The sequence below is a fragment of the Coptis chinensis genome, chromosome 6 (genome assembly GCF_015680905.1).
Source record: "Coptis chinensis isolate HL-2020 chromosome 6, ASM1568090v1, whole genome shotgun sequence".
Taxonomy (NCBI): Eukaryota; Viridiplantae; Streptophyta; class Magnoliopsida; order Ranunculales; family Ranunculaceae; genus Coptis; species Coptis chinensis.
The window spans coordinates 1,209,365-1,222,866 of record NC_141461.1 but is presented as its reverse complement, the minus strand read 5'-3'; the positions used below and the strand labels follow the sequence as shown (position 1 = coordinate 1,222,866).

The following is a 13,502-nucleotide window of genomic DNA, read 5'->3' as shown; positions in this document are numbered from 1 at the left end:
GTTTACTGGGTTTTATTTTCCCTCCTTTAAACCCTGGTAAAGCCCTAAAAAATTAGAATGTTTTTTGTACTACCCAAAAGCAGCTTAGGTTGTCGTGTTACCAGAAACTAGGGGTGTCTCTTTTTGCCGAATTTTCGAATTTTCCGAAATCCGACCCAAAATTGGTCTGGTTTGGGTGTAGTTTTTATGGGCCGATTTTCCGATTTCCGAAAATTCCGAAAAAAAATTGGATCGGATTTGGATATAATTCTAAAATCCGATCCGATCCGAAAATTCCGAAATTTCCGATATTATTGCCAATTTATTCAAAAAATATATACTTCTCTCACTATCCACTTGATTAGATCTCGACCGTTCATTCATTTTCTAGTTTTTACTTCCAAAACAAAACAAAACATAACCTACCGCTACTTCCCCCACTTGAATTGGACCACTCTATTGTCATTACAATCACCGCCTGCCATAACAACAATAATATGAAAAAAAAATGTCATTGAGTCATACAATGACTTCCGGACTAATCCAAAAGCCAAATTCCAATAGATAGAATATTATGTAAAGCTTACTTAGAGTCCAAGACCATAATCCATTATTTATCACGCAGACACTTCACGCCTAATTTCCACATACCTAAAAAAAGATTGAAACATTACAAATACCCATACCTCAACAAATGCAATGCTTGCTATTGGTGGTCGCAAGCTATTTTTCTCGCTTTTCTTGGATCACTTGTTTGAATGAAAATGGGTTTCTCAAGAAAACAAGTCGTATTGTTGTTGGTACATTGGTGTTGTGGACATGGTTTTCTCTCCCTACAATGAACATTGGTGTATGATATTCCAAAAATAATTAAAAATAAAGAGATTTTTGAAACTTTACCAAGTATTCCGAAATTTTCGAGTTATTTCGAAATTTCCGAAAGTTCTGAAATTGGAAATATATTTTGAATCCGAAAAAAAATTGGATCGGATTTGGCTAGCATATTAAGTTCCGAAAAAATTTTGAAAAAATTCCGAAAGAGGTTAATCCGATCCGATCCGATCCGAAGTCACCCTTACCAGAAACTTATGGTACTTTTCTCCATGGCATCTCAAATTATCTGTTTTTGAAAATTTACACATCACACAATGGATACACTTATGGTTTAATCCACCATCAACATGGCCTATTGAACCTGACATTTGGACTGAGTTCTGTCTCTATCTAAATCGACATATATGGCTTGAAAGATGCAATGTCTTGCATACCAAAATGCAACCTAACTTGTTTAAACTGCAGATGTTAGTCAACAAGTTCTTCCAATTACCTACTCACTTGGAAGTCAAAACTCCCATAATTCTGAAGGGCCCAGTGATTCCCAAACAGGCATTTTGGACTCCACCACATTCCAATTTCTTCAAACTCAACACTGATGCTTCCTTTGTTAAAGGGAAACAATCTAGCTATGGCTATGTACTTCGAAATTCTAAGGGTGATTTTATTGCTGCGGGACTTGGGCATGGATGGGACCTCACAGCAGAAGATGTAGAAAGCCAAGGAATGCTCCAAGCAATCATTTGGAGCAGGAAGTTCAGACTAATGCAACTGGAAGTTGAGACTGACTGCAAAAATGTCAGCTCTTTTTTGGAGAAGGGACAAGTCAATATCTCTTGGACTTCTCAACTATACCTTAATGATGCACTATCTAATTTGTCATTACTAGACAAAGTTAGCTTTACATGGGTCAGCAGGACATGTAACAAAACTGCTCACACCATAGCTGTTTTTGGGAAACTACACTCTAACTCTGCAAAATGGATACTAAACCTCCCTTTATGGCTTAGGGACATTCTACGAGAGGATCGAGTGGTTGTAAATTCAACCTCTGTAATATTTTCTTCTTAATATATATCTGATGATGATTATCAAAAAAAAAAAAAAACAGCTTAGGTTGCCTACCACCACCTTAACAGTGATAGTGTTGGTCGCCCACGTGCCCCCTACAAAACTATTTTTTGTCGGAAGAGAGATGCGCTAAAATTCAAGTTGCTGCATAAACTCCGCACACTACTCTTTTTGTTTTATGATACTTTGATGTGGCTTGTAGTTTATTAGTTTGGGTATGCATATTAGAACCACTTGAAATATACCCAGCAAAACATCTACACCAAAAATGAAATTAGAACCAAGTGGTTTCAGCTAGTTCTGATCAAAACAGTACAATTGATATTTTTATTATGCCTTAATGAGCAAGTAGTATGTGTAGAATGCAACCGACCGGCTAGGCAGAGGTTTAGACTGGAGTGATAGGATTGCTTGTGCTGGGGCGAAGGTCTAAAGAAGTTGCCATCTTGCGGCATAAAAAAAGAACCAAATGTTTAAAAAAACTTGGGAACACATATAAAGTAAATCAAGAGAAGTGAACAGAGCCCAACAGAACACACAGACATCATGCAGTGAACACTTTTTATCTGTGGTCTAGATTAACTAAGAAAGTGTAGCTGTTATCTAGATGATAACGGATTTTTTATATCGAAATGCTTGAGACCAGGGCACCTGAAAAGTGCATAACATAATGGTACAAGAATAAAACTCCGCAAGTTTCATAAGTTAGTTATTTCCAAGTTCCATATATACATTTGTGTTAGAATATATCAGTATTAGAATATGTCAGTATTATAATATGTCCAATATGGAAAGTCCTATGTTTCTATAAGTGTGGACATCCATATCTAGTAGTTTCTATTATCATGTTTTAGGTTAGTATAAGTATGTAACTCTGGGTAGAGAACAATCTCTCTCAGACTCTCTCAACCTAAGAACTCTTTAACCCTAATAAATCTCTAGTCTTCTTTGGTCTTCTTCTTGGTGTCTTTAATATATCAATATCATCACTCTCCTAGCATCACCACTAACACGCAATTTAACATGGTATCGAGCGAGGTTCGGTGGTATGCTAGAGGAAACCCTCACCAAGAAAAAAAAAAAATCAAAATCGGTTTGTTTTAATTTTCGATTATAGTATTCAAGTCAAGTTTCAAGAAGAAGAAGGATTTCTCACAAGAAGAAGTTCTTATATCTCAATTCAAGTTTCAATTTTTTTCTCCCAAAAGCAGCTTTTTTCCAAGATCGCTCACGGTTTATCGTTCATGGTTACTATTCACGTGCTCGCATTCATCGTCATGTTAAAGTAAGTTTTTGAGATTTCGCTAGTGTTTAAAGTTTGTTTGAAGAATGCTAGGAGAGATCCCGAAGTTTCTCGAGATTGGTTTCTTAGTATTGTTTCGCTCGACATCTACGCCTTCCACAATCAATGTCTTAGCATCACCACTCATCAATTTTCGAGATTTTTGAAGTATCAAGCCTTTGGAAGGTAGTTTACACTCTCATCCGTGATCGAGGGGTAGTATTATTTGTATGCCGCTTACGATGTTTGGGTTTCTAGCTTCCGCCAGAATTGGTATTGATGCCGTCTTCCTCAGTTTCTAGAACATGATCAAGTTGTTTGTTTGAAGTATTATAGGGGCACATGACCTCTATCTCACGAGGAATTATTCTTTCCATTTTCCACCGCTTCGAAGTTCGCAATCCATAAAAAGGCGACCAACCTCCACCCTCTATCGTGAGTTTTGTTTGATGCATGTTCTATTAGAATTTTTTTGTGAATTAGAGTATGAAGTATTGTTTTTGAAGTGGGCATTGGTTGGTTGTATAAGTTGGTATTTAGTTTTCTCAAAAGTTCAAGTCCAATATATAAGCCTTTGTATTTTCAACAAATATTGTATATTCCCACTATCTAAGAGGGGAATAGGGAGATATGAAGACATTCAAGAGTATATGAGGGAAAGAGAATATGGAGACGATGAGGAAGTGTACTCATGTCTCCATATTCCAACAAGCCTTGACCTACTCTTCATGACAAGGCAATCCACTATTCAATCTTCATATGACATCCCCACTATGCAATCTTTTCGTTAGCTTGATCAAGCCTAAACCGCAAACAAGTTTCTAAACTGCAAGCCTCAACCGCAAGTATGTTTCGTGTAGCAGCCAAGCCTCAACCGGTTGCCGTATGTTTCTTAGCCATCCAAGCCTCAACCGGCAAAGTATGTTTCGTGTAGCGTCAAGCCTCAATTATTTTGCCGGCGAAGAAAAGCCTCTAAAATTCGTATGTTTCGGGAATACCCATAATAGTATTTTGTTGACATTAATGATTGATATTGATAGTAGCTTGAAGTTTATTAGTTCAAGTCATGCATTATTGTTTTCAATTTATATTATGACCCATAAAAACAACGAATGGAAAATGAAATAGTAAGCAAAGACGTCACTACACCGGTGTTATGATTTCGATTTTTGGTATGCCTTTCGATGATTCAAGTTAGGTCATTGCCTACACCGAATGCAACCTCGAACGCCTCAACAGAGTTCGAGTTCTTCAACCAAGACAGTTCTATCGAAAGGGGAGCAAATATTCTTATCTTTTGTTTTTGTAATCCAAGTTGTAATTTGCATAGTTTGCGTAATTAAAAAAGAGGGGACAGTGTTAGAATATATCAGTATTAGAATATGTCAGTATTATAATATGTCCAATATGGAAAGTCCTATGTTTCTATAAGTGTGGATATCCATATCTAGTAGTTTCTATTATCATGTTTTAGGTTAGTATAAGTATGTAACTCTGGGTAGAGAACAATCTCTCTCAGACTCTCTCAACCTAAGAACTCTTTAACCCTAATAAATCTCTAGTCTTCTTTGGTCTTCTTCTTGGTGTCTTTAATATATCAATATCACAACTCTCCTAGCATCACCACTAACACAAAATTTAACATTTTTGGGTAGAAGTACTAAATACGATTGGCATTCTGCTTATTCGTAATAACTACAATTGGCATCAGCCCTCAAGAAGGAAAGAGTGTTGTTTTGTGACCTACAGAGCTAGCATGTATGCAATAAAACTTTCTCTATTAGACAATTAGCAGTAGTTGATAGTTTGATATTGTATCTAGCTAGTTTTGGATATCCCAGTTCGACACTCACGGTTTTGTCTGAATTTCTTAGTGACTTCTACTGGATACAAGTGTTCAACACAGAGATGGAGACTATCTGGTCTAAATTTATTTCATTGCTTCTTCCAGGGCATCGTACCTCACTCATGCATTGCAAAACCCTCAATCACATCCCAAGAAACAAAATATTTTTCTGTTAACAAAAAATCTGACAAGCACTTCCAGTATCCCCACTTCTAGCATACATGTTAACAAAAGCACTTAGAAAATTAACTAGATTCAACCAGTCCTTGTTTTTGACTGTACAACTAAAACCATTTCCCTCAACTCAGTACTCAGGCTTAAGGAAAAACAGAACAACTAACAACAACAATGGAAATCAGGTTTAATCTTTCAAGCAGCACTCTCCAAGTAGAGGTCCATGTATCCTTCCAACACTCTTTTTGGACATGAACTGATATCATTATATACCATGATGACTCGTCTTGTACGATTTCTTTATTGTTTTTTTTATCAATAAAAACCGATTCATTAATTAGACAAACAAATATATAAGAAGTTGCACCATGGCTCTTGTAGCAAGGAGCTACAAGATAACCGACCTATACCTTTCCCCAATTAAAATCAATTTAACTAACTAACATACCTGAATTACACATTAGATATTGATTAGTAAACCCTTTGCAGATAGGCCTTGCACCTGCCCAATCAAATAATTCCTCTTTAATCCCCTCCATGACCATGATAGTTCTTTTTCTTGCTGTTCAAAGATCATAGCATTTCTCTCCTTACACAAAGTCCATATGGTGGCTCTTGGAAGATGATCCACTATTTACCTCGCCTTACTAGAGAGTAATAGAATTATGACCTTACTACTCAACACCTGGTTTCCTTACAAATGCCAACTAATTATTATCTTCTAAAATATTTTCTTAATTGTTTATGCAATAATGAAATTGTTAAGAATCCTAGTAGTGTTGCTTGATATATAGGAGAAATATAAAGTTCATTACTCCATTTATCCATGAACATGCGGTTGCACGTGTTCTTCCAAAAACTGGTAATCTAGCATGAAACAAAATACTACATTATTAGATCTACCAACGAATAGACGCGGACCAACGGATCCGAACGTGTAACATGGTATAATAGATTCACTTTCAAAAAGTAAACAACTCATTCCAATTATTACACAAATAAAAGCACTTATACTGATAATTAAACAAAAGGTTCATGGTTACCGCAAACAGAGCAGCTTAGGACAATAGAAAAAGAGACATCTTGGTCTAATGCAATTTGTTGGCCACTACCAAACACATTAATTAATATTGGAATCACAAGTTTCACCCATGGATATAATGCATTTTCAGTCAGTGATGAGAAAATTTTGTATCAAACAATCAGGCTTAAACTTAGATTGGTCGGTGCAAAGGGATATGCACTGATATAAAGCCATAATAAAAAGAATAGGGAACTACTGGTCACTTCCCGGATACTAAATACCTGTTAAATCGTCATGGTGCAGAAGCGAACAGAAACTCACAACGAGATGGAATAAAACATTCCGTCCGAAACTCACAACTCAGTGAAAATCTCAACAGCAAGTGCTACCCTCGTTGTGACTTAGTTAGAAGTCACCGACTTTGTCACCCTTGCATTGGGCAAGGGTTTTATGGTATTCAAAGGTGAAAACTTTCAATTTCCCTTCATAGTGACTTGCATTGGAAATGCTCTAAGCTGTAGGGGTAAAGCAACTAGTAGTCTTCGTCTACTTCCATTGAGTTGCATTGAGTTTATATTGTTATAGACAGATTAAGGGGCTACCCCGACATGGAGTGGGACACAAACCGCATGGCGCAATCAATACAAATCTCCAATTGTTCATAGCTATCCCCTACTATCGCGGCATGTTGCTTTGCTATAGGCCGGGAGAGGACAATGACATGCCATTTGGTTGGAAGAGAATACTACGAGGTCGCTGAAGATTTGTAGTTTACGGACGCCGCATGGTTCCAGTTTACTCAGACATTACGTTTTACAAAGGGGACTTGTACACTCTCGAAGGACTTGTCGATCTAGTGAAGGGCCTAGATAGCTCTTCTCCCATTAAGTCCTTATTAATAGAACCCAACAAGGACTTGGGCATGTCCTTACGAATGTATGGCGGTAATGGACGCAATTATCTTGTGGAGTCTTCAACTGACCTTTTGCTGGTCGAAAGATACTATATATGGCCGTCCTATCAAACACAAAGAAAGAGAGTCATATTGTTTCACAATCGGTTTCAGGATTTTCAAACTAGAAATTGCTGAGCTTAAGTGAACAGAGGTCAAAATCTAGGTGATCGTGCATTGTTCTTGGGCATCTGATTACCAATGGTTGAAAAAGCTTTACCACAAAATATAATTTCTTCGGAGGCTAGAATTTCCTCACACCATAAATTTACATTGATCAAGGTATATATGTTTAATGTCTAAACTCTTTAATATCGCCATTTATAGTAGTCATCTCCTGTTACTCTTCTATCTCGTGGAGTATTCAACAATTCAATTAACATATTGCAGTTCAGAGGTTCTATGGTTGTTTTCTCAAACATATCATTTTTTTTTCATTTTGGTTACCTGTATGATTGTGTTATTGTTTATGCCCTCTGCATCTCAATATCATTATTTTTCATTTATTTATCTGCGAGAATTTTTTTACAAGGGCAGCGTACTTAGCACTTGGGTGTTTTCTTGGGCATTAGGGAGCTCTGGGACTCTACGGCCAGCTGCTTGTACCCTGAATAACTTCGACTTCTGCGAAAATATGAAAATTCTTCCACTGCTTCGACCTCTTGCTACCTAAATTAACTCCTATCGACCAACAAGTGAAGATGTTCAATACTTGACATCAAGAAACTGCTATAGTTTTCGACAATTTAAGCAATGCCTCAGCTGAAATGGACAAATGCTCAACTTTATCATTATTAGTTTAGTTAGCCTACTTTCCATGACTTCCAGGATATCGTTTTTGAAACTTGAACCTTGAAGCTTGTGTTTAGTTTACCGTTTGATGATCTTAAGATGTGCACGTAAGGATCAACCAATGGCTCAGATACTCATTTTAAAACTCGTAATAGTACTTCAAAGATGGGCAATAATCTAAGTAATGTACGCAAATACTAACAAATTTGCTGATTTTTTTCAACCCAATCAATTTGCTCCATTTAAAGTCGAACTAACTCGAGGCGACGAGGCCCCACCATAAAATTACTAATATTGCGATACTGATAGTCCTTAGATGAAATAATGGTTTAGGTTAAGACAGTCCAAAATTATATATCCAAAATTTACATTGTGCAAGGTATACAGAATGGATATATAGACAGACATGAATAAGTTTATTAATCAGAAACACTGGATTTATTCAAGACTGACAGAAAATATAATAAAAATAAATCTACAATACAGACCAATATAAACATTACAAACAGTCTCTGCATAAGCATTATAAACAAAGAATATACATTGAACATCCTTGCATGCACAAGGAGATTGTTTTTTTTTGATAATCAACAGACTATATTTACATGAGTTCTATCTTCCTCCAAGACGTCCATCAACCAACAAAGTGGCAGTGTAAGCCACTCAGAACGTGGGGGTAGATTGTGGCCATTAGAGGCTAAGCTTATGTGCTACACACGGTTTGCAGATCTACTATCCACTTAATACAAATAAAGCAAAAAAGGCCAAAATCTAGCCGTGCATCTTCTAGTATACTCCTTGAAGTCCATGATATATTTGATGCTTTTCTTCCCAAAAAGTTGCTGACTTCTTTCACCTCGACCTCTACTTCAACTGAGGAGCTGAAGTTCCTGCTCCACTTGAGTCCTTTAAGAGTTCCTTGGCATTCTGCCTCTGCAACAGACCCTGCCCTGCCTTTACCGGTTCCTGCAGCAATAAAAATACCATTGTGATCCCTTAAAACATAGCCTAAGCCAAACCATTTGCTTTGATTTTATAACTGGCAGCTATTCTGAGTTTAAGATGCCCAGGTTGAGGTGGCATGTACGGGGAGGTAACTCAAAAGAAAACCAACTTAAGAGGCAAAGATCACAACATTTGTCTCCTTCCACAAAGTCCATATGATGGCTCTTGGACGATGATACACTATTTACCTCGCCTTACTAGCTAGAGAGTAATAGAAGTATGAACTTACTACTCAATGCCTGGTTTCCTATAAACGCCAACTAATTATTATCATCTGAAATTTTTTCTTAATTGCTTATGCAATAATGGGATTGCTAAGAATCCTACTAGTGTTGCTTGATCTGAAGGAGAAATATAAAGTTTATTACACAATTTATACCTTGCACGTGTTCTTCCAGAAACTGGTAATCTAGCACGAAACAAGATATTACATTGGTAGATCTACCAACAAATAGACCCTGATCCACGGATCCGAACATGCAACGTGGTATAATAGGTTCACATTCAAAGTGTTAATACACTCGTTCCATTATTACACAAACAAAAACACTCATACCCATAATCAAACAAAAGGATCATGGTTGCCGCAAAGAGAGCAGCTTAGGACATTAGTAAAAGAGACATCTTGATCAAATGCCAATTGTTGACCACTATCAAACACAATACCCAAAATTGGAATGACAGGTTTCAACCATGGATATAGTGCATTTTCAAGCTGTGATGAGAAAATTTTGTTTCAAACAATCAGGCTTAAACTTAAATTGGAGAAATGCACTAATATAAATTCATAATAACAAGAATAGGCAACTACTAAAGACCTTACCTTGAGGTCAGAACATATAATTTTAACTCGATCTTCAAAAGCCATGCTTTGATCTAATTGCTACTGCTTTGAACCAAAGTGATTGTTGTAGAACGCCAAAACTTTTGGGTGCGCCTTGATCTTTGAGGAATCAAAACCAGATAAATAAAGGCCTCGTAAGGTTCTAACTCTAGAAAGAGCAACATAAACCATACCATCACCGAAGGCTTTTGAAAGATCAGTATGAAGGCAATCAAGAGTCATTCCTTGGCATTTGTGAACGCTAATAGCCCATGCCAGTATAAGAGGAATCTGCTTTCGAGTTGCAAGCACTTTTTCTCCCTCCATAACATGCCATTCTTCAGGCCCAATCATATGCACCAATCCTGAGTCAAATCGAACCTTGGGCAACAGACATTTAGCAAATACTCCCCGAGACTTCTTTCCAGTTTGCTCAACGAAATCCACAATGGTACCAGTCGCACCTTTCATGAGGCCAACACCCACATCCATGTTCTTAATCAACATCACCCTAGCACCAATACCTAACTCCAACTTCTTAGGTGCGATCCCCCTATTGTGTTCCCACTTCCAAAGGTTCTTTGCCTTCTTTCCAGTATCCCTTGCTGTATACTTCAAAATTTTCCCATTCAAACTTCTTAACCTAGCATCATTCACTATCTTGACATCCCTATTCAACGGATAAAGATATGGCACAGTCACCGATGAATCCACCGGTTCTTTACAGCAATATTGTTGAAGAATTCTTAAATGTTCTTCATTCAATCTCCCTCTCCTTACCCCTTGAAGCAAATCTATAAACTCCTGCTCCGATTGTCGAAATATTGGAGTAAGTTCAAGTTCCAAATAAAAAGTAGCATTCCAACATTTAGCATCAAAAGCAAAGTGCCTATCAAAGGGGTATTGGTCGTCCATAATAGGTGGAAGTTGAAAAAAATCACCACTAACAATCAACTGAATACCACCCCAAGGTTTATGGACACGACCCTTCAAAGTTCTAGCAATGTAGTCAAGTTTATCAAAAAGATCACCACTTATCATACTTATATCATCAATAACTAAAGCTCTAACACTTTTCCATCTTTCAAAAGCATCAGAATTCCTAACAACCATTTCAAGTAAACCATGTTTATGACCAACCCCAAGTCCTATACCAGCAAATGAATGTAAAGTTTGTCCATATAAAGCGCAAGCAGCAATACCAGTTGATGAAGTAACAAACACTTCACCAGGTTTGTATACATCATTCTTTAAAATGTCTATAGCTATTGAAACCAAGAAAGTTTTACCTGTTCCTGCTGACCCAGTGATGAAAACTGACTTTTTATTTGATATTGCATTCAGTGCTTCTTGTTGTTGACTTGTTAAGTGTTGTGTGTAACCTGTGGTGTTCTTATTGGTGCAGTAGGTTCGAAACAATGAGGTGGTGGGTTTGAAGTGAAGGAAAGTAAAGATTTTTGAAGCATGTCTAAGCATTTTGACTTTTGAGGATTAAACTCACTTCATTCCTAGCTTCTTGCCACTCACTTTCTGTTTGCTTTTACAGTTTACCAACCGAATAAACTGTGGCCGTGGGTAGTTATAAGGCTTTCTTGGCTCATGTGCCACTCGGGCGGTGGGCTTGTGGGCCATATTGACATCCTTAAGTGGTTCTGTACATATTGACATCGTTAAGTGCTTAACGAATTGGATTCTTAGACCGTATTAATAATAATTGTAAATGAGCGTTTTAGTTTTCCTTTACATATAAGATTAGGAGGAGAAGGGGTTGAATATTGGAAAGACCGAAAATTAACGTTGTTCTTAGACCGACCGCCTAATTGTATCTATCTATCGATTATGAGGGAAGGGGTTGAATATAGAGAAGAATCAGTCCGACGTAGTTCATGTAGGGGGGTATTTATAATTGTTGAGCATGTAGATCTGCTAATAATACGTGTAATCGACGGGTACAGATATGTGGGCCGAGATTAGAGATGCGTGTAGGGTTGGTGTTGGTAGGAATCCCGTAATGATAGGGAGTGGTTGCGAAGGTTCGTATATTGCGGTGATGGGATGTGTAAGCATATCTCCGTAATGATTGCATCCGGACAAGGGATGATGTCATGAGATGAAGCGTTCTGCGTTAGCTCGTCCGTTGGACCTGTGTCACCCTGGAGCGAGCTCATAGGACGAACATCTTAGATCGGGCAATGGTGTCGTTGCTTGTAGTATGAGCCGAAGTAGATCACCTATATAAGGTGAGTCGCTTATGAAGCGAGCTCGGAGGACGAGGACATGAGGTCGGTGTGGTATTTCTATTTATGCTAAACACGTGTATAATATACATTGGTTGTGTATATTAGTCCCTCACACAGCCCCCTCTCATTAGGTCGTTCCAATTCTGTGGGGCGACCTGATGAGAGAGTAATTCCACACGTGGGAAGCACGTGGAATAGTGACTGAAGATGCAAGTGATACTGGTTTGACAAGTACTGAATTGATCCTAGAAGTGTAGGCTCTCAATTAGTAAGAAAGTTGTAGCTCGAGGGAGCCTTGGAGCTTGAGTGAGCTGAATGCTTTAGTAAGCGTTCTGCACTGAGCTTATCTTAGAAGCATAGGTCCTCAACTAGTGAGAAGTGGTGGGCTATGTAGCCCTTGAGCTCAAGTGAGTGTGTTAGCTTAGGAAAACGTGTGATTCAGAGAACCGTAGCCAAAGTTATGGCCAAAATACCAAAACACATTCTAATTACTATGTATAACTCCTAAGTTATAGATGCTAACATGCAAATAATCACTCATTCGGTAATATATATCCTAAACATGTGACTTAGATATAGATATATAGATAACCATGCAAAAGCAGTTCCATTTGTATGTATATATACATTAATATGTAATTCATGACCGTTAACCGCATATATATATTCATATATTCACAAAGTATTCACATGATTCATACATAATTCTAGGCTAATAACGTAAATAATAATCCATAAATTTTTCCTAATACTATATACATGGCATACATGCAGAAAAAACATAAAAAAATTACAATAATATCAAAATTTGGAACCCTCAGAAGCTTCCCGCTTTTTAAGCCCTTTGAACCAAAACAAACGTTTCAATTAAATCGCCGATTAATCCCAAAGGATTATCGAATTTTTCAGGTCTGAGGGCGGATATTTAGGCTGCTGGCGCGCACTCGACCTGGCGGCGCCGCATCGTGTCGCTTAATTCAAATGATTTCAACTTTTACAAAGACTTTATAATCGCTGCAGTGATGTTTCCCGATCCTAACTTTTGGTACCCGGAAGTGGAACGAAAAATTTGTGAGCCGAACAGTCTCTATTATGAGGTAAAAATACTTAATTTGAACAAAAAAACGAAACGAAACGCGAAAAAAGGAAAGGAAGGAAGAGAATGGGGTTCCCCTTGATGTAACTTCCGATCAGAGCACCAAGTTCTATTGCTTTAGAACAAAGCAGGCAGCATTTTGATATATGCTTGTTTACTACTACTTAGAGGTTTGAACTCTAAATTGATGCAAAAGCACTCAAAGTTCCTTACTCACGATCTTCGTTTAAGAGAGTTGGAATAAGGATTCGAACTAACCTAAAAGTTTAGAACAACTACAAATTGGATGTTACAATAAAGGGAACTAAGGAGTAAGGTTATAATATTGATACTAGGTTTTCCTTCCTACACAAACATTAAGAAAGACATTAAAGTTTGAAAACA

General features: G+C 37.5%; 1 protein-coding gene across 2 annotated transcripts; it reads right to left on the bottom strand.

The window, feature by feature from the left end:
• Positions 1-8,480: 8,480 nt before the first annotated feature.
• Positions 8,481-11,341, bottom strand: LOC147490532 (uncharacterized). 2 transcript variants are annotated; one of them, XR_015198833.1, is made up of 2 exons: positions 9,783-11,341; positions 8,481-8,920 (listed from the first exon to the last, which is right to left on the bottom strand). XR_015198833.1 is itself a non-coding variant. In XM_086566233.1 (2 exons), exons 1-2 carry the CDS (start codon positions 11,256-11,258, stop codon positions 8,658-8,660), a joined length of 1,545 nt encoding a protein of 514 aa, XP_086422359.1. In that variant the 5' UTR covers positions 11,259-11,341; the 3' UTR covers positions 8,481-8,657. The 2 variants fall into 2 exon arrangements, 1 of the variants encoding a protein (XP_086422359.1); XM_086566233.1 differs by having other exon boundaries at positions 9,977-11,341.
• Between the last annotated feature and the right edge of the window lie 2,161 nt (positions 11,342-13,502).